Source organism: Perognathus longimembris, chromosome 13 (assembly GCF_023159225.1).
Source record: "Perognathus longimembris pacificus isolate PPM17 chromosome 13, ASM2315922v1, whole genome shotgun sequence".
Classification (NCBI taxonomy): domain Eukaryota; kingdom Metazoa; phylum Chordata; class Mammalia; order Rodentia; family Heteromyidae; genus Perognathus; species Perognathus longimembris.
In genome coordinates, this window is record NC_063173.1 from 54,558,084 (window position 1) to 54,584,106 (window position 26,023).

A 26,023-nucleotide genomic window follows, 5' to 3' on the forward strand; every position below is an offset into this window, starting at 1 on the left:
GTGATGCATTGGTATTTGAACCCACTGTCAATTTGTCTGACCAGTCCAATCATGAGAACTTCCTTCACTTTGAAAAGCCATCTCTCTACTAAAATGTTGACTCTTATTCTTAAATGGCAGTTCTGCTCACATTCACATTATCTGATTTCTAAAACATCTGTGTGAAGGCAGAACACTAATTATTTTCATCTTCCAGATCAAAGGGCCCAGGGATACATTGTCTGTGGTTAAGCTGGGTGCTAGCACTCCAATCTGATCCTTCCTGAAGGAAGAGCTGTACAGGACAGTAGGAAACGTGCTCTGAAAGTCAGTCTTAGGAATCATGAATGGTACAGGATGACATCCAAATTTTCTTTAGGCCAGTTAGCAGGCTAAGGAAAAAAAGCATCCCTGAGGTCACACTGGAGGTCACGAAGTGTTACCATGGTCACAGTCAGCGTACCAACTTGCCCATCATGTAGTCCCAGCTAAGAACTTGGTCTTCTATTATCCCAGAGCACCTATATCAGCCCACACCCATGCCCAACATCTCAACAAATCTATTCAATGCAGAATCCATGAAACAGCTCACACCCCATTTATTATTTAAAAATATTTTGTTACAAAAGGAAAAAAATACAATGCAGTATAAAAGATTGACAGTGTCATCAAGTTTATTACACAATTTTCAACCTATCAGAAAGACAAACAAATCACCGACAACAGGGGGGACGGGGCCTTGGCCTTTTGAGGGCTTTTTTTTTTCCTTTTGCTATCAGGAAATAAAACTAAAAATTGTGTCATTGAGTAAAAACAAAACAAAAATGGGGAGAAAATAATTCTCCGGGTAAACAGTTTTTCTGATATTCTATATATTGTTTTCTTTACACTGTCACCTTACTTGGTTTTCTCTACGTTTTAAAAAGACACCGGAGCTGCTCTTGAGGATAAGCACATCACTTAACACTTGGCCAGTTGGGCGGGTGCCATGTTCTGAAGTGGAGGTGGGGGTGGGGCTGGTGGACAGGGGAAACACAGCTACATCCTGTAGCCTCTGTCCCGTGGGAATGTGACTCTTCAACCCTGGGGGACCCCCCTCAACAACTGAGGGGCGTATCAGAAATGTGTTGGAAACAGGAGAAGGGTTGTTGGGTCCATTTCAGTCTCTCCCCACCGAGCCAGTAGGGTCTCGAGTGGCCTATGCCTCACACGCCCATCTCCTCACCTTGGATGTCATAGGCCCTGTAGACACATGCAAAGCCATGCCCCACGTGGGCACTGCAGGACCCCGGCTCCTGCCACCTCCTTCACCAGCATCATCACAAACGGGATGCTATGGGGCAAGCAATTTCTTTTGCCTGTATAGAAAATGGCCCTCGAATTGCTGGTCCTTAGAGCTCTGAGATGAATTCACTCAAATCAGGCTCCATTTCTTCCTTGCTCTTTCCTCGTCAGAGGTAGGAAGTACCTCCAGGCAGAATGTGGAAGGTATTGAGTCAATAGTCAAAAGGTGGAAAGAAAACAAATTTGACTTGACCTGCATACTAGTGCCAGATTATCTGGTAATAAGCAAAAGTGTGTACCTGGGAGATGCAAGCCCATGCTTACATCGAACCTGAAGACAAAAGAGCCTATGGAAGTAGGCCTGTCCCACCCCAGTCCTCCTGGTACTTCAGTAGGGCTCTTGATTGCTGAGGTCCCAGAATCCCCATCTCCCAATGGCAGTACCTTCCTCTAAAACAAGGAAGCAGCCTTCTTGGGGGAAGAGCCCTACGTGTTACATGGAAAAGCCCTAGGGAAAGAACACTGAAGAGCTGGTTATTGCAAAAGGCAACCAAGCACTAAACCGCAGAAGGTGGTGACTGGCTTGCCAGCCTTCCAAGCTGGAAGCAACCTCCTGGGCTGCTCTGCTTTGGAGGGGCAAGGCCACTGAGGAGCTTGGGCAGCAGGGAGTCAAAAGGGTTAATTAAGTACTCTGGGAGGGCAGAGAAATAAACCGTCAACATGTGAGAGGGAAAAACCAAGAACAGTAGCTTTTCAAAAGGTAGTTTCTGTTCTCGTGGTCCCTCCTCAGAGGGTGGGAAGATCAAGGAGTTAAAGAAATGGGATACTAGCAGAGGTTCAGACCCCCTTGGCCCCATCAAATCTAGTGCTAAGGGCAGGACCCTGGGCATATTTTGGCACACCCAGTCACTCTACTGGATCCTACATGGAAGATCCAATTCCTCTGGGAAGAAATCTTCCCATCAACCTTACCACTGCCTGCTGAAAAATTAGAAACTTGTTTTTTCGGACAAAGCACCATTCTCTATGGGGACCGGGGGAGTGGACATGTTGCTTTTTTCCTGTCTGTCACCCCCTCCCCCCCACCACATTAAGTCTTTAGGTTCTTTCCCCTGGCAAACAGGAAGTGTGGGATTGGAAGGGCTGCCAAGCCATCTTCAATCCTGTAGGGCAGAGTGTACTGCCTGGGTGTCTGGAGGGAGTTAGGGGTTTGGAGGAGGGGAAGGGGTGGAGCGGCCTCCGTCCTTTAGTCCTGATCAAGGTGAGGAGATGCAAGTCCATTAAAAAAAATTTTGCTTCCAACCAGTGTCCTGAAACAAGAACATCAAAAGAGAAAGAAAATACTAGTGACGGTATTACATAAAATGCATTAGCATTTTCTTAAATTATAACCTAAGAATCAGGATGTAGGAAGAGAACACAAGCCTAGCAAAGTAGAAAAAACTATCTGATAGTAGTGAGGAATACTGAGCACTGAGTGGTAGTAAGGGAAGCTATAGTAAATACATTTTAAAAAGCAGTATCATCTTACTTTAAGGTTGGGGGAACCAACAGAATGAGATCTCAGAAATGAGTCTGAATAGGAGATTTTGGCAAGAAAGAATGAAACAGTAATTTTTCAAGCAAAGTTCCTGCAAAAGACATGGTAAGTTTAAATACCATTTCAAACAATCTCTTCAGAGAAACCCTTAAGAGGAAGAAAAATAATCTGGAAATGGGACATTATCATGGTAACCAAATCCATCAACTTCAAACACCCCAGAGGGCCTAGTAGGGAGCTTGTATTTCCATAGCAAAACCCTCAATCTTTTATTTCTTTTATAATAGCACTAGTTAAAACTGATTCCAAACTGTGATGACACATGGGTGTGCATGCATACAACACAAGAGCTTTTCCAAAGTTGTTCTAAAACTCAAAAGTTTTTCAACTTTTTTCTAGATCAGATGTGGGAATACGAGGCCCACAGGCCTAATGAGGCTGGTGAGATCATTAGATAGACACATGCTTTCACTGGCTCTTGCTGGCTGCCTAAAACCATCTGCCTATAGTGACAATTTTGTATGGCCCTGGAGTATTGTCATAAATATCTAAAGGGCCCTTAGCAGAAAAACGTTTGCTCTCCTAGCTCTAAGTGATTATTGTGGGGATGATAGCAAGGAAACAAGAGCTGGGCACCAGTGGCTCACATGTAATCCTAGCTACTTAGAAGGCTGAGACCTGAGGATCATGGTTCAAAGCCAGAACAAGTACATAAATCTGAGAGACTCATATCTAATTATCCAGCAAAAAGCCAAAAGTAGAGGTGTGGTTCAAATGGTAAAACACCAGCCCTGAGTGAAGAAGCCAAGCAAGAACCTAAAGTACATGGACTGGGAATATGGCCTAGTGGCAAGAGTGCTTGCCTTGTATACATGAAGCCCTAGGTTCAATTCCTCCGTACCACATAGATAAAAAACGGTCAGAAGCAGTGCTGTGGCTCAAGTGGCAGAATGCTAGCCTTGAGCAAAAGGAAGCCAGGGACAGTGATCAGGCCCTGAGTCCAAGGCCCAGGACTGGCCAAAAAAATAAATAAATAAAATAAATAAAAAAATATATATATACACATATGTATATATACATATATATATACACACATACATATATGTGTGTGTGTGTGTATGTATATATATGAGAGCACTAAAAAGGAATTACTGGGCCAGGCCAGAACAACAAAAAACCCAGCATGGGAGCAAAGAAAATAACCAGCAGTAGTCGACAACATCAAATAAACTTCGCAGTGTAGTTAAGAATCTTTACCCAATAGTAAGGATCTGTACACCACTTATCACATCATCACCAAGCTTGAGGTCCCTAGTACATGTATCCACTATTACAGTGCTTGCACTATCTGCAGATGGCAGTATGGTTGGTCTGACCATATAAAAGACAATAGTCAAAAGGAATGAGGAAAATTAAGTTCAGCTTAATTTCTACTAATGCTCAGACTAGAAACACAGCCTATGCAAAATTGCTTACCTTTTACAGATGCATACATTGTACATAACTGCTTACCTTTGATATATGTTTTATAAGGAGACCTCATAAGACCTGGAGGAGGGGCTGGGAATGTGGCTTAGTGGTAGAGTGCTTGCCTAGCATGCATGAAGCCTTGAGCTCAATTCCTCAGTATCACATAAACAGAAAAGGCCAGCTAGGCGCTGGTGGCTCACACCTGTATTCCTAGCTACTCAGGAGGCTGAGATCTGAGGATCACAGTTCAAAGCTAGCTTAGGCAGAAAATTCCGTGAGACTCTTATCTCCAATTAACAACCAGAAAACCAGAAGTGGTGCTGTAGCACAAGTGGGAGAGTGCTAGCCTTGAGCTAAAGAGCTCAAGGACAGTACCTAGGTCCAGAGGTCAAGCCCCATGATGTACAAAAACAAAACAACAAAACAAGACAAAACAAAACCCAGAAAAAGCTGTAAGTAGGACTGTGGCTCAAGTGGTAGATTGCTAGCTTTAAGCACAACAAGGCTCAGGGACAGTAGGCCCTGAGTTCAAGCCCCAGGACTGGCCAACCCCCCACCCCCCAAAAAACAAACAAAAAAACCAAAAAACAAAAAACCAACCACCAGTAACCTCGAGGAGATATTTGAAGGGGAAATAAAATATGCATGTGCTGCCTGACCCTCTAACCCTCAAATGGTATTACTTTCAGCTTGGATCCTTAGAACCTGTCTGGCTTCTCTCTGCCTAGTAGACTTTCCTAAATACTTAGGTAGGCAAGTATCTGTCTCACTTTCTCCCCCCTCCCCACCCCTGCCACCCTTTTTTTGGTGCTTGTCCTAGGAGTTGAACTAAAGACCTGGGTAGGGCCTGAGTGCTCAAGGCACTTGAGCCATAGCTCTACTCCCAGCTTTTTGATGAGTCTCACAGACTTTCCTGTCTAGGCTGGCTTTGAACCATGAGTCTTAGAGTCCAGTCTCCCAAGTAGCTAGAATTACAACAAGTGTGAGCTACCAGTGCCCGTGTCTCATTTTCAATAAGGGAAAACTCAAGCACTTAGTGCATTCTCCATTTCATGTCATTTCCCCTGAGACAGTGTCTAGCTGTAAACCAGCTAGCTTTGAACTATGATCCTCTTTGTCTCAGCCTCCCATCTGCTGGGATTTACAGGCATGCACTACCACACAGGACTGAATCCCTCTTCTGGATAAAAGTTAAACAGAAAGTTCAATTTTCATTGGATCAGAAGGATAGAAACAAGGTGAGAATGGCTCTATTTCAAGTAGCCAACATCCTAAAATAGTAAGACATTGACATAATTGAAGCCACAAATTACCTAAGAACATCTTCAAACTCCAAAGTGCCCACACATGCTCTGGAAGAAAGGACATAACAGTACATCAAGACCATATAGAGAGAAGTAAAAGATTCCTTCAGCTGGGTGCCTGTGATCCCAGCTACTCAGGAGCCTGAGATCTGAGGATTGCCCTCCGAAGCCAGCCCGGGGAAGAAAAGTTCCTGTGAGACTCATATCTCCAATTAACCACTCAAAAGCCGTAAGTAGGGCTGTGGCTCAAAGTGGAAGAGTGCTAGCTTGAGCAAAAGAGCTCAGGGACAGGGCCCAGGTCCCAAGTTCAAGCCACACAAGTAAAAAAAAAAAAAGATTCCTTCAGCCTCAGGTCCCAGAGTGGGGCCATGTTCTAAGGAAGGACAGAGAAGTAGCAGAACAGCAGTAGAACAGCTGCAGTACAACAGTAGCCTCTGCATACAGCATACCATGCTCTTCAGGGAATACCTGTTCACAGAATACAGCGCAAGACTTTTTGAGCCCAAAGACTGCTGCACATAGAGCTTGCATAGCGTTAGTTTTCTAAGGGAGGTCCACAGACCATCTCCAACACAAACTGAAGCTATAACCTGGCAAATGCAGATGGATTCTAATCTTTAAGATGAGAATGTAAGAAACTGACCTTTTGGGGGGTTTCTAATTCAGTTCTTTTGGACTCACTTATTTTTCAGATGGACTAAGTAACATATCTAAGGGTGACCAGGAAAAGTATGGAAGTAGAAAACTTGCCTAGGCATTACCTTTATTCATCCTGCCATAGTCCTAACACCAGTTACACAACTATTTTCTGGTAGTGTTCTGCCTTTTGAAACAAGGTCTCACTATGTAGTCCATGCTGGCCTTGAATTTTCAGTATTCCTTTCTTAGTCACCTGAGCACTGGGATTACAGAAGGGGGTGTGGTGGACGATGACAACCAATGCCTTCCTTCTTGACTCCCTGAGTCTGAACCAAGTCACATCTATTAGTGAACTCCTGTAGCTGCCTGTGGGCACATTCTAAAACTCAATCTGTTGTGAAACCTGGAAAGAACTATATGGAACACACAGCCTAATTTTTGGATTTATTTGGGTTACTATAGACTTTGTGTTATTAAGTATTCTATTTTGTGGTTAGCTATATATAATCCTAGCTATTTAGGAGGAGGCTGAGATCTGAGTATCATGGTTCAAAGCCAGCTGGGGCAGAGAAGTCTGAGACTCTTATTGCCAATAAACTACCCAAGAAAGCCCAAAGTAGCTCAAGTGCTAGCCTTGAGCAAAAGACACATAGGGACAGCATTTAGGCACCCAGTTTCAAGCTCCAGGACGGAAACACACACACACATACACACACACACACGAATGGAGAAGAGCCAAATGCCAGTGGCTCACACCTGTAATTCTAGCTACTCAGGAGGCCAAGGATCACAGTGCAGCCAGTCCAGGCAGGAAAGACTGTAAGACTACTATCTCCAATTAGCCACTCAAAAAGCCCATGTGGAGTTATGGCTCAAATGGTAAAGCACCAGCCTTGAGTACAAAAGCTTAGGGGCAGAGCCTAAGCCCTGAGTTCAGGCCCCAGAACTGGCACCAGAAAAAGAAAAAAAAGAACAGAGAATGGAGACAGACAAAATATTTAGCAACTCTTCATTTTTCCATTTATTTGTCTTTTCCTATGGAAGAAGACAAAAACAATTCTTAGCTTTAAATCTGTTTAATAGTAAAGCCAAACTAAATAACAAACAAACACTAGTAGAATACTGTTAGTAAAGTTGTTAATAGGCAAAATGCTGCAGAATTTTCCAACTGCCTGCCTAGCTGTTGCTCTTGAACTATAACAGGTAGCAATATGGTTTTTTTGTGTGTGTTTTTCCTCCCAGCTAGTCATCCACTTATTCACTTCAAAGACATCAGAGATCTGCTATTTTTCTCTTTACTCTCCTCAAATACCTTATTTCAGGACAAGCACAGAGGAAAAGGACCACACACTATCTGCTAGTAACCACTGACAGATTCTCCTAGCTTGCTTTACAAATTCCCACACAAACACACCAACAACTGAATGATTCTTCTTAGCATGCTTTCAGGTAAGATCACAAGCTGATGGAATTTCACCTGGAGATAAAGGACCCTCCCCCAAAGCAGAGACTTTCTGAGAAGGAAAAACCACAGAAGAGATGAGATGCTGGGCAACTAAATCATGCTGACAGAGTTAAGTAGTCTATGGACCAGACAATCCTAACTGAACTTTACAATTACATGTTATGTCCTCCTCCTTGTTTACTTAAAAATCTTGTTGAAAACAAATACAGCTTTCCAGTCAGCTTTCTCTTTCATAAAAACTCAATTTTCAAAATCTTTTTTGTTTTTAATTGGTACTGGGCCTTGAACTCTAGTATTGCTTGATTTGTTTGCTCACAACTGACACCCTACCACTTGAGCCATACTTTTCAGCTTTTTGCTGGTTGACTGGAGGTAAGTCTTTCAGCTTTATCTGCCTTTGGCTGGCCCTAAACCAAGACTCTCAGATCTTAGCCTCATGAATAGCCACAATTATTATGCGTGCCAATCAGTGCCCAACTCAAATTTTTTTATTTGTATGTTTGTTTGTTTTGCCAGTCCCGAGGCTTGAACTTAGGGCCTCAGCACTGTCCCTGAGCTTCTTCTGCTCAAAGCTAGCACTCCACCACTAGAGCCACAGTGCTATTTCCAGCTTTTTCTGTTTATGTGGTACTGAGGAATGGAACCCATGCATACTAGGCAAGCACTCTACTACTAAGCCACATTCCTAGTCCTGAACCTTTTTTTTTTTTTTTTTTTTTTTTTGGCCAGTCCTGGGCCTTGGACTCAGGGCCTGAGCACTGTCCCTGGCTTCTTCCCGCTCAAGGCTAACACTCTGCCACTTGAACCACAGCGCCGCTTCTGGCCGTTTTCTGCATATGTGGTGCTGGGGAATCGAACCTAGGGCCTCGTGTATCCGAGGCAGGCACTCTTGCCACTAGGCCATATCCCCAGCCCCCTTTTTTTTTTTTTTTAAAGTAGATATGGATCCTTAGTCATCAATATTGTTGTGCCTTAAGAAAAAGCAGTCCTTTTTGAATAAGAAAAGTCTTTCTCTTCTGTCAATTTGCCAATGTTCTACTTGAAAGTTCTATTGGATTAAAATGTAATGATCATTTATCAAGAACTTAGCTCTGAGATAGAGAGACAAAGAGACAGAGAGAGAGAGAGAAAGAGAAATATTTCACAATAAATAACCATCTTTCATAAAAGATTAGTCACAGCCAGAAAAGAGGCTTCCCACCTTTCTCAGTGGTGGCGGTCCCGCTCTCTATCCCGGTGTCTTTCATGCTCCCGGTTCCTTTCTTGGAAATAATCATCATGCCGATCTTCATTATGAAGCAGATCCCGGTGCCTCCTGCTGCTCTCCCGGGACCGGCTGGGTGACCTCTCTCTGGACCGATGTCTTTTCCTATCAGAAAAAATCCTGCAGTCTCAACTAGAGTCTACCACAAATGTGTAATTTTGGTGTCTCCCAGTACTGCCTTAAGTATTCATCTATACCTCCACATCTCTACAACAGGCATGCTATCTGAGGAGCTAAGCCCGTTGAGGATTTATCTTGTGTAGGAAAAAAATGAAAGTTAAATTGGCTAGGATCTTACTAATGTGTCAAGTATAGTGTTAAGAATCTTAGGGCTGGAAATATGGCCTAGTGGCAAAAGTGTTTGCCTCGTATACATGAAGCCCTGGGTTCAATTCCCCAGCACCACATATATAGAAAATGGCTAAAAGTGGCGCTGTGACTCAAGAGGCAGAGTGCTAGCCTGGAGCAAAAAGAAGCCAGGGACAGTGCTCAGGCCCTGAGTCCAAGGCCCAGGACTGGCAAAAAAAAAAAAAAAGAATTTTAGCCAAGTGCTAATGGCTCACGTCTGTAATCTTAGCTACTCAGGAGGCTGAGCTCTGATGATGGTTTGAAGACAGCTGAGGGCAGGAAAGTCTAGTACTTTTTTTTAGTGCTGGTACTGGGACTTGAACTCAGGGCCTTGAAGCTCTATCTTACTTTGCTCAAGGCTTGAGCCACAGCTGCATTTCTGGCTTTTTGATAGTTAAATGCTATTTGGTAGTTAAAAAGCTATAGTAGTTCCCCTCCACCCAAATAACCCCGCTGCTTTGCCCAACACAATTTTCAGATATTATACCATTGAACAAAAGTGCCATGCTAATTTTCTTCTTGAAAAACATCAGAGTAGGGGCTGGGAATATGGCCTAGTGGTAAAGTGCTTGTCTCATATACATGAAGCCCTGGGTTCAATTCCTCAGCACCACGTATATAGAAAAGGTCAGAAGTGGCACTGTGGCTCAAGTGGCAGAGTGCTAGCCCTGAGGAAAAAGAAGCCAGGGACAGTGCTCAGGCCCTGAGTTCAAGCCCTAGGACTGGCAAAAAAAACCCCAAAACTAAACAAATAAAAACATCAGACTAGGGCTGGGACCGTGGCTTCGCGGTAGAGGGCTTGCCTTGCATGCATGAAGCCCTAGGTTTGATTCCTCAGTACCACATAAGCAGAAAAAGCTGAAAGTGGCACTGTGGCTCAAGTGGTAGAGTGCTAGCCTTGAGCAAAAATAAGCCAGAGACAGTGCTCAGGCCCTGAGTCCAAGCCCCAGGCAGGACTGGCAAAAAAACAAACAAACAAGAAAACATCAGAGTAAAGTCAACTCTTTCAGCAGGTCCTTATCAGCTCCCTTATGGGCTCCCTTTTTTTCCTAAGCAATCCCTAGAGGAACACGACTCAGGGCTGGTCAGCTGTTGAAGCAGTCATCAACTCACCTGGAAGAGCTTCCACTGGCACCCACACTGTAGGACTTGGCCTCGATGCCATGAAGACAGTCCTTTAAAGAGGAGATGAGTACTCGGCAACGCTCATCATTGGAGACCCGGGACTGTTTGATAACTGCAATGGCTGTGAGCAGTGTCTCAATTGCGTCACTGTAATCCCCTGATGGGATGGATGAGAAAGGCCAAGGATGAGAAGAAGTAAACTAATAAGGTCAAAAGGAGAACACAGGAGGACACACACACCAAAATTAACTTGCTATTCCAAAGGACTGTGGCAATATGGATCAATCAAGCACAAATGGCAGCCATAAAACGAGATGACACCCATATTCCAGTGTTGTTTCCATCTTTGTACGTGTGTGCATATGTGCTGACAAAACTGAAGACCAGGTGTCCCTTAGCTTTTTGGCTCAAGCCATTTGAGCCACACCTTCACTCCTGGCTTACTGGAAAAATTATTAGAAACATGAGGTAAACCTATTGGTAAATACTGCTCTAAGGTGCTTAAACTGTGTCAGACACACAATGAGGAAGTTTAATAATTATATTACATATTAATAATACAACAGGTATTCAGGATATAAGAACTGAAAGGACAAGTTAAAATATATTCCTTTGTGTGTGTGTAGGAGGCGGTGCTGGGGATCAAATTAAGGTCTTGAACATGCTAGGCAAGACCTTAACCACCAAGCTACATCTCTAGTCCTATACTCCATTTTTTAAAAATCATTTAAAAAATACACACACACACCACACACACTGTAACCATTTCGAAATTTGGACAATATCTGGGTGAGGGACAGTTGTCACATGGCATTTGTACACTGCTTTTCCAAATTAACAGCACTAAGGATAGAAAATACATGAATCCCCACAAGGCTCCAGTGAAAAGGAAGGCTGTGCCAGGCAGCAATAACAGAATGAAAACTATGTGACCCAGTAGAGGCCCACAAACACCAACACATCACTTTCACCCAGGTATAGGATTTGTCTATCTCATGGGTACTTCCAATAAATATGTGTGATTTGAATAATAGAATAAGAACAAACTGGCAAAGAGATACAAATTTTAGTTATGGGCTATCACTGTGTGAAGGAATTGTCAGGAAAGGAACAGTGATTATTTTCTATAAACTCCTCTGTATATTTGACTTTTTTTTCTTTGCCAGTCCAGGTCTTGAACTCAGGGCCTGAGCACTATCCCTGGCTTCCTCAAGGCTAGCATTCTAACACTTGAGCCAAGCACCACTTCTGGCCTTTTCTATTTATGTGGTACTAAGGAATCGAACCCAGGGCCTCATGCATGCTAAGCAAGCACTCTACCACTAGGCCACATTCCCAGCCCTATTTGACTTTTTTATTTGTGAAAGTTCATATTACTTTTCAACTTAAAAAGATTCATTCTGGGGCTGGGGATATGGCCTAGTGGCAAGAGTGCCTGCCTCATATACATGAGGCCCAGGGTTCGATTCCCCAGCACCACATATACAGAAAATCCAGAATGGCACTGTAGCTCAAGTGGCAGAGTGCTAGCCTTGAGCAAAAAGAAGCCAGGGACAGTGCTCAGGCCCTGAGTCCAAGCCCCAGGACTGGCCAAAAAAAAAAAAAAGATTCATTCTGGTGTTAATGTAGGTTTTTCTGGAGGCAAAGAAAAAGAACCAAAGAAAACAGACTAAAGAAAGATACCTTTAGGGGAGGAACACAAAGTGTAACTTCTCTGAACATTTAAAATACTATTTACCAAAACCAACTCCATGAAATAAAAACATATTTCTGTTGTTGTTACTGTTGGTGTTTTTGCTGTGGGTATTTTTTTTTGGTGGGGGGTAGGAGCAAAGGGAAGGTACAGAAAGGGAGGAAGGGTAAACAAATGCAATCATGCTAATTCAGTATACACTATGTAAAAATGACTCATGTAACTTATAGGCAGGGACAGGAGGGGGAAACTGGGGGAAAGAAAGGAAGGAGTAAAAAAAAAAAAAAGAATGAAAGAAAGGAGTGACACTGCCCCAAAAAGGAAATGTATTCATTACCTGACTTATGAAATGATAACCCTTCTGCATAACACCTTAATAATAATAATTTTTTAAAACATAAACAAAAAGAACCAAAGAACATACATTTCTGTTGTTAACCTCCTTTGTAGATTCAAGTTTCGCAGTCAAGGATAAGAAGTTACAGAAAATAGATACTTAGTGCTAACTTATCTATAGATATTTATGCTCATGTGGGACACTCACAGCTAAGTAGTAAATACAATGGTCTCCATGTAAAACTTCAACCAGAACTAAAATTTCCTATATCATCTCGTTTTAGAAGCTAGGTTCCTACTCCCCCTCCCCCCGCAGAGCTGAGGAACGAACTCAGGGTTTTGCAATTGCCAGGCAAGTGCAACCACTGAGCTAACCCCCCAACTCCTCTATACCCAGTGCTTTTGGAATCATGTCTGCTGGTTCTGCCACTTAGTACTGACAGCAGGACAAAAATTAGCTAGAAGTACATACAATACTTAGGAAGACACTCAACAAAGCTGCTTTCCCAAGATAAGCTCTTCCCAGTTCAGATTCCCTATCACATCACCATCTATTTGGAGATACTTTCCTAAAAGTCCTGGTCTTTACATTTGGCATTGGCTCTAATACATAGACACATAGCCTAAAGATCTTCACTGAGATTAAAAATTGCCCTAAGGCAGGAATACTAAAAGGAGATGGTATAAGTCAGTTGGTAGGCAATAAGTTGGTTTTCTAGGGGTAAGTTTAGATACTAGTTAAATATCAACAGAGACCCTCAAAACCAAGAAATCCTGCTATGTACTGTTGTGTGAAGTATGCCACAACTGGTATCTTTTAACAGTTCTCCAATTTTACTTTGTTGAACTTTTCCCAATGAAATGACAAAACAAGGGAGAAACTGAAGGCAAACAAAAGGCAGTTGGGTAAAAGTTACCTGCACTGGCTCCAGATACCGCTTTGGAAATGGCACTGCTAGAAATTGCTCTGTTTCGTTTCATGATCTCTTCAAATTCAGCTTCACTCACTGTAGAGGGCGGGGGCCCCGAGTCTCGGCTGCAGGGAGATAATTCCATTCTTCACTGCCCACAGCTCTTACGAATTTTGCCATATCCTACAGCACTCTTATTTATATGCTACAGTAAGACACTTTCAATGCTTTTCATCTATTGTGCTTTACATGTTCAATTTCTCTTTAAGGACAGGATTTATGTCATACACTTTTGTAAATTTTCACCTGACAATGCTAGACATAGTACTTGCAGCAGCCATTCATGGCACTCAAGATCAAGTTTCTTAAAAGGAGATATGAAGGATATGGTTTAGGTCAAACCAAAACACTAAAAAAAAAGCACTGACAGAAACTCTTCCCAAGTCTTAACACTGTGACACTAGTTTCCATGGGGGAAGAAAAGGAGTCCACGCACTTTTTCTAGAACGAACTGCTTCATAGGCTATGTACCCAACTGCACCTGGCTTCAATCTGAAGGAAACAAGGTAGTTCTTACCTGCCATGGTGGTTATAGGGTGTAGAGGCCTTCATGTAAGTATCTGGTGGAGGCCCCACTGTAGCATTTGGCGGGGGGAAGAAGGCTGGATTGAGGTGAAGGGCAGGTGGGACAGCCCCAGGGGGAGGTACAGCAAGATGAGGAGGTAATCGAGGAGGAGGGGGCATGAGATGCTGGTAGTGGATGCCTGGAGGAGGAGGAGGAACCCCAAAACTTGAGGAAAGAGGTGGTGGGGGTGGAATTGGGGGTGGGGGCAGACCCATCAGGGGAAGGGCTGAAGGAGGGCGATTGAAGTAAGGAAGCACGCTGGGGGGCTTATCCACACGAGCGGATGAGGGCACAAGGTTCTCAGAGGGTGTGGCTCGTCCATCAGCAGAATCACTAGAATCTCGGGAGTGGGCCCGTGGAGGTATTCCTACAATGCAAACAGAGCTGATGTTACGACCAAGGCTTTAGACACAATGACTGGACCAGCTCATCCTTCAGCAAATCACCCAACACCTCTCCTGAGAAAGGCAATTACAGTAACTGAGACAGAAGGAAAAAATAATCTATTACCTTTTTTTTTGTTTTTTGGTCTCAGAGGAAAGGATCATCCCAGTTAAGACAAACCCAGAAAAGAACACTACTCTAAGACCTATATGTCAAAAGATGCTCTTTCACATACTCAAACTAGTAACTGGGATGAGGAAAAAGACACACTTGAAGAGTAGATGACAGGTCAACTGAGAGGTAAGCAGAAAATGGGAAGTAAGCCAAAAAAGATCTGCCTATGGATTGAGCAGATGGCACCCAGCTGACGCAGGGACACTTAGCAAAAGCTCGGCACAAAACATGCTTCAAATGTGTACAAACACAGTTAAATACATACTTCATTAGCAACATTTCAATGGTCTAAATCTTCTACTGGGAATACCACGAGATAATGTCAGAATGCTGCTGCACACCACAGGGGTACAGATGGAAGCATGGCTTCTGATGTTACACTTGTTTGCCCTCTCTAACTCCCAGGCTAAGTATTAGTCACAGGGCTCCACCAGAACACGATCATATGGCTTTGGAAGTATTGGAGGCAGAAAGATGCTTAGCACGTGTATAGAGGGAAAGAAGAGTAAGGCAATATCCACACCTGAGGCAAGTCTAAGGTGTAAGTATGCTGATACCACCTCAATTTCTCTACTTCAGAATATTGCCAGTGCCTGTCATAGCACTCTTGTTCTTCATGTCTTAAGCACATGGCAATGGTTCCTTTCTTGAGCTCTCTCAAATGGAACAGAGGAGGTCTTAAGCAAACACAATCTTTGACAACCAGCCCCCCTCTCAGCTACTGTTCTCATATCGGCAAAAAAGTTGTTTTGTATCTATGGCTACAAGTCTCCAGAGAATTGGCTATCTCTCTCTCTCTCTCTCTCTCTCTCTCTGGAGAGAAGGTAAGAGTAAGAAACAATACTGGGATTGAACCTCACCCTTACTAGGCAGGTGCTTTACCCCTTGAGCCATGCTACCAGCCTGAGAAGTGGCCATCTTTAAGGCACTTAAATTCACTCAATGAGTCAACAGAACCCAAGTCTATCAACGTGACAGAGCTGAAAAACGACAATCACAATTGTCTTTTCAGAAAGGTAACACCAAAAAAGGCAACAGTGGAGAGAGGTAGGCATATCACCCTCAATGCAGCTGTAAAATTGTATATCTTTGCAAAGTTAAAGAAATGAGTTACAGAAAACAAACAGAAGTAACGAGTTCCTTTTACCATAGCAATGGGAGCTCATTCATTTAGGTTCTGAATCTAGGTGAAATAGTTGTTCCTTTGAAAGAGATAAGTGGCCATCTACCTGAAGAATACACTCAAATAACACAAGGCACTACTATTTTTAGAGCTGGGCCTAACCACTGAGAGAATACAGGGGAAACTATGCCATCACTCCCCACAGTAGTAAAAGGAAAGGTGGGTGACTCTTAGGCAAGGCCCTGAGTGGGTGCCTGCATCTTGTGGGGCCAGGACAACCCAAGGTCTGGTCTTCAGGTTTTATAGATTCAGAAATTTAATTTTAAAAGTTCACAAAGGGGTAAGTGAACCTTAGGAGATGGATTCATGATAGCTCACAAAAGCCTGATTTACAAATCAGAACACCAATTTAGTAATTTACAATGAGAAATATAACTGCCAAGCAGACTGTAACACTGTGCCAGCTGGTCAGCGCCTCTCCTGCCATAAGAAAGCCTTGTTGGGAAACCAGATGGTATTAGAAGGTGGCTTGGTGAGTAGAGTCGGAACAAAGACAGCAAGATGAACTTAAGGGACACTGTCATCAAGTAAGGCAGAAGGATGCAGTATTCTTTACAAATAGGAGCTACTTGCCAAACCAACTAAAATATTCCAGACTAAAAGCTTGCTCTTTCCTTAGGACAATGCCAGATAAATGCTGTTAAATTCCTATTCTCCAATATTTTTTCAGTTGATTCTGTACCCTCCCAATTTACTCTTGATAAGATTACAGCTATCCTTATGTATACTTTCAGGTGGCTGCTTCTTGCAACTAAGCCCATTTATTGGTAGGACACGTTTTTAAATAAGAAATATAGGAATTAAGAGTTGGCAGGAATGTTTGACATCATGTTTCCTGGTCAGATGGGGATACAGGCCCCAAGCAGTAAAAGTGACTTGCCCAAAGTCAAACAGTGAGTCAGTGGCAGAACCTCAACTTACCTGGCTTCCAGTGATGTTTCCTTCTACACAAATCTCATATTTTTGGCTTACTACTGACCACGCAACCACTGATAACCACAAGTACTCTCCTTCAAGCATGTACACACAGCAGTCAGAGCCCACAGAAAACAAACCCACAGCCCTCCCCCCTTCATACAGATGGTCTCCACGTACCCCCTCTTGGGACTCGGACGCACTCACGTTTCCGGGCCTGTGCCTCAAACTGTGATAGGTTCTGCCGGGTGGCCGGCCTCACATCTACTTTTTCTCCATTAAGAACTTTTCCTGGCAGGAGTTCCAATAACTTGTGGACAGAGTTTTCAGAGGCTACCACCACCTCAGCATACCTTAAAGAAAAGAAGTTAGAATGAGTGATATCTATTTACTCAACTAAGAAAAAACAAATTCTCTTCTACTTGGCAAAGCAAAGGATACCTAGCTTAAACTATCAATAAGATGCCACCATATAATTTTCCTCATATTTTTGGGAGGGTTAAAAAACCAGTCTTCTTTTCCCCCTCAAAAAATGGACATTCTACCACATTGCTGAGTTGCCATTCTGAGTTATTTATCCAAACAAGACAATAGAGACAAGGGGTTGCAAGGGTTAGAATCTGGGGCCAAAATTACAGTGTAACTATCTGCCACCTTAATAGTTACAAAGAGGGCTTCCCAAACCAGACCTCACCCTTTAGATTGGCCATTTGCTCGATTCTCTGCAAATTTCAACTCCACCACATCATAGACTCCTATAGAGCGAATAACCTGGATCAGCTGCTGGTCTGTGGTCCACTGGGGCCGGCAAGATGGAAAGGGAGAAATGTCAACAACTCTACCCACTCCTCCAAAGGTCCCAAATGTAGGACTCAAGCCACAAGCATGACTTCCCATAGAAAACCCCAAAGCCCAGCAATATTTTAATTCATGTAGGCTTTTCCTTTGTGCTCACTCATATAGAACTCAGAACCCATCCATCCCCCATTGCCCATTTTTAGAGATTAAGATTGACCTTATTTTGACTCCTATTTGGGCTGGCTGCTCATCAGTTCAAACACTGATTGCTAGCAGCTTTTTTTTTTTTTTTTTTTTTTTGGCCAGTCCTGGGGCTTGGACTCAGGGCCTGAGCACTGTCCCTGGCTTCTTTTTGCTCAAGGCTAGCACTCTGCCACTTGAGCCACAGCGCCACTTCTGGCCATTTTCTGTATATGTGGTGCTGGGGAATTGAACCAAGGGCCTCATGAATACGTGGCAGGCACTCTAGCCACTAGGCCATATCCCCAGCCCCTAGCAGCTTTTTTTTTGATCAGTCATGAGACTTGAACTCTGAGTGTGGGCGTTGTCTCTGAGCTCTTCAGCTCAACGCCAGGGCTCTACCATTTTAGCCACAGTGCCAGTTTAGGTTTTCTGGTGGTTAATTGAAGATAAAAGTCTCACAGCCGGGGGCTGGGGATATAGCCTAGTGGCAAGAGTGCCTGCCTCGGATACACGAGGCCCTAGGTTCGATTCCCCAGCACCACATATACAGAAAACGGCCAGAAGCGGCGCTGTGGCTCAAGTGGCGGAGTGCTAGCCTTGAGCGGGAAGAAGCCAGGGACAGTGCTCAGGCCCTGAGTCCAAGGCCCAGGGCTGGCCAAAAAAAAAAAAAAGGTCTCACAGCCTTTCCTGCCCAGGCTGTCTTTGAACTGCAATCCTCAGATCTCAGCCTCCTGAGTAGTTAGGATTTACAGGTGTGAGCCAGTGGTGCCCAGCTGCTAGCAACCTTTAACTGCACATCTGTCAAGCTAGAGTTGCTTGACCATTGCTAGGAAGCTTCCCCACAGTGTACACACACACACACATACACACACTTATCTGAACAAATCACACACACACACCCCACCAGCCCAAAAATATGTTATACATTAACTTGCAGAAATTACCAACTACCCCAAGTGTACTAGAGCTATCAAAGTTTTATCCCCATCACCCAACATTATCACAGGACCATCTAATGACCACCAAGAGTTCAAGGTATTCACTCTGAAATGTCATCCAACAGATGACCCTTCTAGACAAAAAGCTCCAGGGTCAGGGGCATAATAGGATGGCAACTACCCACTTAATCATTGCTTTCTTCAGCACCAGTACATCCTCAGGATAGTTATCTTTCAGGGATCAATTCAACCTGATCCCAGGAAAAAGAAATCCAACCCCATAAGTGCAGAAAACAGTGCAACAGTGTTTTCTGAAAATGTCATGACCTCCCCATGCTCTCCCTCTAGCCCACCCATAAGCCTTTTGGTTACCCTTACTCACCCAGGAGAAGCTGCCTACATAGACAGCTGCTCGTCTATTCCTCAGACCACTGTAGGTATACAGAATTGCAGGTGTCTTGTTGTTGGGCTTAGGAGATGGCTCCTGGCGAACAGGAGGTGGTGGCTCAGCACTGCTGCTTCTGTCATCTGACGGCTGGGAGGTGGCTGTCAGCACATCATCATATAGGTCAATCTGATCTGTATTGTTGAACTCTGAGTCCTAAAAGATGAGGGGGTTGGCAAAGGTCCATTTGCAAACCTTTCATTTTGTTCCTCCTATTTCATACCAGTTTATTTAGAACCCACAAATATTTTCTAGTCCTACACAAAAAAACTTCATTTGAAACTGCATCTTAGTTATGGAGACTTCTTTTGCACGAATTTACTTTATGTTAGTCCTGTGAAATATCTCTGACTTTAGCCACCTAGGAGAATCAAAGGATACATTGTGAATGAACAGGGAAACTGAAATCATGAGACATATGTGCTGTTACTAGTGAGGTCAGCTCTGAAGACCATATCTCAGACACACTAACAGAAATCTGTCTTATGCTACTTCCCAAGTCCAGTGTTACACAGTAACATTATTTAACAAGAAATAAACTTGCTAAGAAATAGAAATCGGGGACTTCTGTTAAAGCGGGTACCAAAATGCAAAACACATTGGGAGTTACTGATTTAAGAAAGCTCTGAAGCTCACAGAACACAATCTCAGTATTCCAATAACTATCAAAGAAACATTAAGTATTGGCGATGTGGCTCAGTGATAGAGTGCTTTTGCTTTGTACAGCAGACCTTGGGTGTGATCCCCAGCACTGTTTACTCTCCCAACTGTCGATCTCCCTAATTCCCCTTGTGGTTTAAGGAAGAGAAAGGACTTAAAAGTCACTTGGTTTTAGTCAATGGTTTAGAGGGCACTACAGTCTGCCTTCCTTATCTGTGGGTTCTACATCTACAGATTTAACCAACTATGGACTGACAATAGCCTTTAAAAAGGTAAAAGTAACAATATAGGGCTGGGGATATAGCTTAGTAGTTAGTAGAGCACTTGCCTCAAAAGCATGAGACTGTGTTCAGTCCTCAGCACTGTCAAAATAAAATTAAGTCATCTAGAGACAAGTACATGAGAGGGATGTGGGTGTATGCAAACACTACACAGTTTTTTAAATAAATGACTTAGGCACCTGAGGATTGTGGTAATGAGGGGGAAGGGCCTGAGCTCAATCCCCTGAGGATATCATGAGCAACTGTACTTTGCATCAAGGTCCTAACAACAACACAAAAAATTTAAGGATTTTTCAAAGGCAACTTAAAAGGGAATAAGAAAACACACTATCTTGGATATTCAATAGAACCGTATTGAGATTCTTTAGGTACAGTTATGTGAGTCAGAAATTGTTCAAAAACTGTAATATAAAAATTGTCAGCCATGGGCTGGGAATATGGCCTAGTGGCAAGAGGGCTTGCCTTGTATACATGAAGCCCTGGGTCCAATTCCCCAGCACCACATATATAGAAAACAGCCAGAAGTGGCACTGTGACTCAAGTGGCAGAGCAAAAAGAGGCCAGGGACAGTGCTCAGGCCCTGAGTCCAAGCCCAGGACTGGCAAAATAAATAAATAAATAAATAAATAAAATTGTCAGCCAGGCACTGGTGGCTCATGTCTGTAATCCTAGCTATCCAGGAGGCTGAGACCTGAGTATTATGGTTCAAAGCCAGCCTGGGAAAGAAAGTCCATGAGACTCTTATCTCTAACCACTGGAAAACTGGAAGTGGACCTGTGGATTGAAGTGGTAGAGCGCTAACCTTGAGTAAAAGGAGCACAGGGACAGTGCTCAGACCCTGAGTTCAAGCCTCATGATCAACAAAAATAAAGAAATAAATACTGTCAGTAAGCTATATGTTGGCTAGTAAGCTAATATACAGATTTGGACAGCTTAGAAACCAAATATATCACCAGAAACAACTTCATATTATAAGCTTCAAAGTAACCAATAACTGTGTAACAGCAAGGCTGGGATTATGGCCTAGTGGTAGAGTGCTCGCCTCATATACACGAAGCCCTTGTTTTGATTCCTCAGCAACACTAATACAGAAAAAGCCAGAAGTGGTGCTTTGGCTCAAGTGGTAGAGTGCTAGCCTTGAGAAAAAAGAAGCCAAGGATAGTGCTTAGGCCCTGAATTCAAGCCCTAGGACTGGCAAAAAATAAATAAAAGAACAAGACAGAATTAAATTTTGAAGACCATGGCTTATAGATTACCAATTAGAAACAAGAGCATTCAACCAAAGTAAAAGTGTCAAAAGATTCCAATGGTCTCTCCAGGAGTCTCAGTTCAAAGAAGCTGGTGGAACAAGCACAGGAAAGGCAAGTAGAGTTCTACTGAAAAAATGAAGCATCAAGCTGTGTCTAACACAAATATGCTAGCATCATTTTACTTGTTTATTAGCTGGTAAGAGAAAACCCTGTAAGGTCTTAAAATTTTCTGACTGGCAAAGCTGATAATTTATCTAGTGATAGATTAGGTTAAAACAAAATGTAATCCTACATATTAAGTGAAAAATCACTTTTAACTTATAGTAGTGTTTTAAAAAAGTTTCATTTTGGAAAAATTAAACAAGACATATGCATTTAATACTGAATAGGTATCTCAGGGAGAACTCTGTGCAATAGCAAACAGCCGTGATTGACACATGAAATTCTTTGCTTCTTAGTAATAAGCAAGAAAACATGTTAAGATTTTCCTCACCAGTATGCTCAATATTCCTACTTTCATTCTCTTCTTCCAGGTATCTCATTAAAAGAAGCAACTAGCCTACAACTGACTTTTCTCAAAGCAACCCATTTGATACCATTATTTCCTTTTATTGTACCAAGGCTGAATTAAAATCTAGGCTTCACACCCATCTCCAAAGTTCACATTTGAACCTTCTGTCTACATCACTGTTACCTTTACTCTGCATTATTATTATCACCATCATTCTTGCCCCCCTGGACCAGAACCTGTTTTGAGCACAGGGATTCATCCCCATCCCAACATCTTACCTCACCAGCTCTGGCATAAAGCTTAGCAAACAGAAGTAGCTCAGCAATACTTACTGATGAAATGAAGGGAGGAAAAGAACTAGGCATATTGTGCAGAACCTATCTCACCATGAAAAGGAACAGAGATAAAGCACCCAGGAAAGCAGCAATTCTCAGTCACCCTTCTACAGTTTTACTTCCAGCCCAATATAGTAGCTCTGCAAAAGAAGCTTTTGTAGCACATGCTGTAACAAATCAGGGTTTAAGCATCACAAGGTTCCTTCTAGGAATTATGTTAATGTTTCTCAGAGAGCAAAGTATACATACACCAGGGGAGGTTCTTATGTACTGGCCAGCTTGAGGCAAATCAATGATCTTCCTAAGATATTCCAAAACCTAATTTGTTCTGGCTCTCTCAGTCTACACCAACTTGTAACAATCTTACTACCTGCAGTTTAATTTCCCCAACATCAAATATTACCTATTTAGTATAAACATCTAATTGACCCCCATGTCTTAGATCCATTAAAAAAAAACATCTATTTGACCCCATGTCTTAGATCCATTAAAAAAAAAAGTCCTCTCTGGGCTGAACACATGGTTTGAGTGGTAGAAAATAAGGTACAAGCTAAAAAGTCAAGCGGCTAGGCAAGCATGAGCACAAGTCCCGTTAAGCCTTGGTACCAGCAAAGAAAAAAAACAAACAAACCTGAAAATTCTTCTATTAACTAGATGGAGAACTAATTGCTGAGACCCGAGTCTAAATGGACAAATCAGTGGCCAGTCTGGACTACATACTAAGTTCCAGTTCCAGCTAAGGTACATAGCAAGACTTGTCTGAAAGAGAAAAAAGCTGGTGGCTCATACCTGTAAACCTAGCTAGTCAGGAGGCTGAGATCTGAGGACTATAGTTCAAAAAAGCCAGCAGGGCAGGAAAGCCTTGAGCAAAATACCTCAATTACAGTGCCCAGGCCATGTTAAGCCTCAGGACTGGCACCAAAAACAAAGCAACTACAAAAAACCCACAAGTAAGAAGAGTGAAAATCATTTTTTAAAGATCAAACATGACCTAAAGTCAAAGGCGCTGTTCTGCCTATTTTCCAAAGTGAACTGGCAGCACTGTCATCCACACAGAGATGAGGAATTAAAGGTAGGGGGAATTATTTGTTAATAATAGACAAGAACTAAGGAAATCTTTTTTCTCATTAACAACAAAAGCATCATCTACAAAAAAAGTCTGAAACAAAGATATAAAATTCAAGCAATAGTTTTATAATTAGTGTACATAACCTTTTATCCATAAATTGGGTCATTTGACCATTTCAAACATCTTTCTTGTATTTATGAGACAACTTGTAGTCATATATAGGGAATGCCAAAGTTAAACAGACACAAGGAAAATGCCATTACAAAGTATTATTAAGTTAGATGTAGTGGTTAAGGCCTATGGTAGAAGCTACTCTGGAGACAGAGGCAGGATAATGGTTCAAGGCCAATCCAGGTAGTTAGCACAGGACCCTTTCTGAAAAGCAAATAAAAGCAAATGGACTGGGGTTGTGGCTCCAGTAACAGAATACCTGTCTAGCAAGTGTGATGTTCTGAAGAGAAGTACAACTGGAGCCTGAGGTACTGCTCAATGGAAAAGTTCATGTCTAGCATGTGCAAGGCGACTTAGTTCAGTCCTCAGCAACCTTCCTTCCAAAATGTGCACAGCTGAATAATAGGTCTAACACAGTCCAACTGTTCTACTTTTGTGTATGCTCTAAAATCTCAACATTTAAAAGCCTTGATATGGACCTGGCAGTAGCACATGACTATAGCTCCCAGCTACTCAAGAGGCAGAGGTAGGAGAGAGGCGGAGGTAGGAGAATGGCAGTTTGAGGCCAGCAAAAGTGGGAGACCTTATCTGAAAAACTAAAGCAAAAAAAGGGGTGGAGGCATGGCTCAAGTAATAGACCACTTGCATTAGGCTGAGTCTACAATATAGTCAAAATAATAAATGCCACAATGCATCAAAAATATTTTTTAATAAATTTATGCCAATTAGGGCAGGGGGGGAAAGGGATGTATTAGCCTCTTTTGTTGCCTCATATCAAAGTCAGGGTCCAACCAGGGTATTCTTCTCTACTCCATTCTTTCCACGCTCTTTCCAGATCTTTATGTATACCCATTGGAAGACACCGGTAAGAGCCAGCTCACTCAAGGAGAATGGTGCTGAAAATAATCCAGGTAAGATATTAGTAAGTTTTAAGTATTTTGGAATATTGTTGAAATCTGACCTCAAGGTCACAGAAATGAACTGCATAGACAATCATTTCAGGGGAAATCCTTATTTCCTAACACCATAAAAATATAAAGAAGATACAAAGGTATTAACCAGTACAACAAAGGGTGACTCTACATTTGCTTTCTAACTAGATTGTCCAATGTCTTTACAATCACTCTCTATTTTTTTTCTTTTTGGTGCCAGTCCTGGGCGCTGTCCCTGAGCTTTTCTGCTCAAGGCTTGTGTTTCTACCACCTAAGCCACAACTCCACTTCCAGCTTTTGACAGTTCCTCGAAGGTAAGAATCTCACCAATTCCTGCCTGGGCTGACTTTGAACCAAGATAATCAGATCTCAGCCTCCTGACTAGCTAAGATTACAGGTGTGAACAGCGTCCGGCCACACACTATCTCGTAAAAGGTTCACTAATACAACTTATACCAAAATGCCTGTGGACTTCCAAGACCACAGTACAACTGAAAAACAGCTGAAACTAAATGATACCGAGTTCTTGTGCTTTTATGGGAGTAGGAACTAAGATTATTCAACTGTAGTCGTCTCAAAAAAAATTAAACAATTGCCAAACTTTGAACTCAGGAATATTGTAACAAAAGCAGTTGTTTTAAAAGTGTGGTTTAATCTGTGAGGAGACTGACATCCAACTTTGGATTCCTAGGGAAGCAAATTCCACAGGTTGATTCACTGTACTATTTACATCGGATTTTTATTTGCTCTTAAACCAAGCCCTTTAAAATTTAGCCTAGAGGTTGAAATGAACATAAAGCGGAATGGTCAGTAGTCTTTGGTCTCCACTAGGGGGAAATTGTCAAGATGCTAAGGGGGAAATTCTTTTTAGAACCAAGAGACTCCTGTTTTAAGTCCAGGCGAGTTCGCTGGAAGTAACTCCTCAGTTGATGGAGGAAAATCCCCACTTCTCACCTGGTTGAACTCCTCATCAGCGTATATATCAATCAAGTCCACTCCTTCTGACATGGCTCCGCAAAGAAGACCTCGGGCCGGGAGAATGGACAAAGTAGGAAAGCTGCCACTGCGATTTTCAGAAAAGGGCGGAGATTAGAAGGCAAGACCGGGGTCCCGGGCTGGGAGAGGAAGGAGGACGGTGGTTGCCAACCTCCCGTCTCCAGAGACGCAGCAGCATCCCGGTCGCCGGAGCTCTGCCCCACCCGCTCCGCCCCGCCCCCGGCCTCGCGCCGCCCCCAGCTCTCCCAGGCCTCCCGGGCTCGCGGGGCTCGCTGCCCATCACCCGCGGGCCCGACCCGACTTGCGCCCAACCAGCGCCGCAGCCGCCGGTGGCGCGACGGGAAAAGTCCAGGCCTCGGCTCTCAGGGGCCTCCGGGCCGGGCTGTGAGGAACGACCGCGACGAAGCCCGCTACCTCAGCTCGTCGCACCTGTCTAGGCCCCAGAGCGGCTCCGGACAAACTCTCGCGGTTCCGGAAGCTCCCGCCACCTCCGCTTCCCACCCAGGCCCGGTCGTCGCCCCCACCCCCCTCCGGCTAGGCCTCTCCCACTCCCACCCCACCGGCCCGGCTCGGCGCCCTCAGCCTTCTCTCTCAAAGGCCCCGGCCTCCCTCCGCCCGCGGACTCCGGCTGTCCCAAGCTCAACCGACCCCCTCCCAGCTTCAGCGCCGGCCCCGATCCTTCTTCCGGCACAGCCGGCCCCGGTCCGCGCGCCCCCGTTACCGGGAATATGGCGGCGGCGGCGGCGAGTCCGGACTAGGCCCGAAGCGCGCGAACCGCTCTCCGCCCCAGGTCCCACCCCCCCCTCGCTGGCGGC

The 26,023-nt window shown here is 43.5% G+C and overlaps 1 protein-coding gene across 4 annotated transcripts; it reads right to left on the reverse strand.

Annotated features, from left to right (window-relative positions):
* Positions 1-554: 554 nt before the first annotated feature.
* Cpsf7 (cleavage and polyadenylation specific factor 7) lies at positions 555-26,000 on the reverse strand. Of its 4 annotated transcripts, none has more exons than XM_048359567.1 (10): positions 25,930-26,000; positions 25,167-25,275; positions 18,941-19,159; positions 17,334-17,437; positions 16,847-16,992; positions 13,936-14,350; positions 13,365-13,483; positions 10,407-10,575; positions 8,883-9,050; positions 555-2,573 (listed from the first exon to the last, which is right to left on the reverse strand). In XM_048359567.1, exons 2-9 carry the CDS (start codon positions 25,218-25,220, stop codon positions 8,888-8,890), a joined length of 1,389 nt encoding a protein of 462 aa, XP_048215524.1. In that variant the 5' UTR covers positions 25,221-25,275; positions 25,930-26,000; the 3' UTR covers positions 555-2,573; positions 8,883-8,887. The 4 variants fall into 4 exon arrangements, with proteins under 4 accessions (XP_048215524.1, XP_048215523.1, XP_048215526.1 ...); XM_048359566.1 differs by having other exon boundaries at positions 16,820-16,992; XM_048359569.1 differs by having other exon boundaries at positions 16,820-16,992; positions 25,857-25,965.
* Positions 26,001-26,023: the final 23 nt, after the last annotated feature.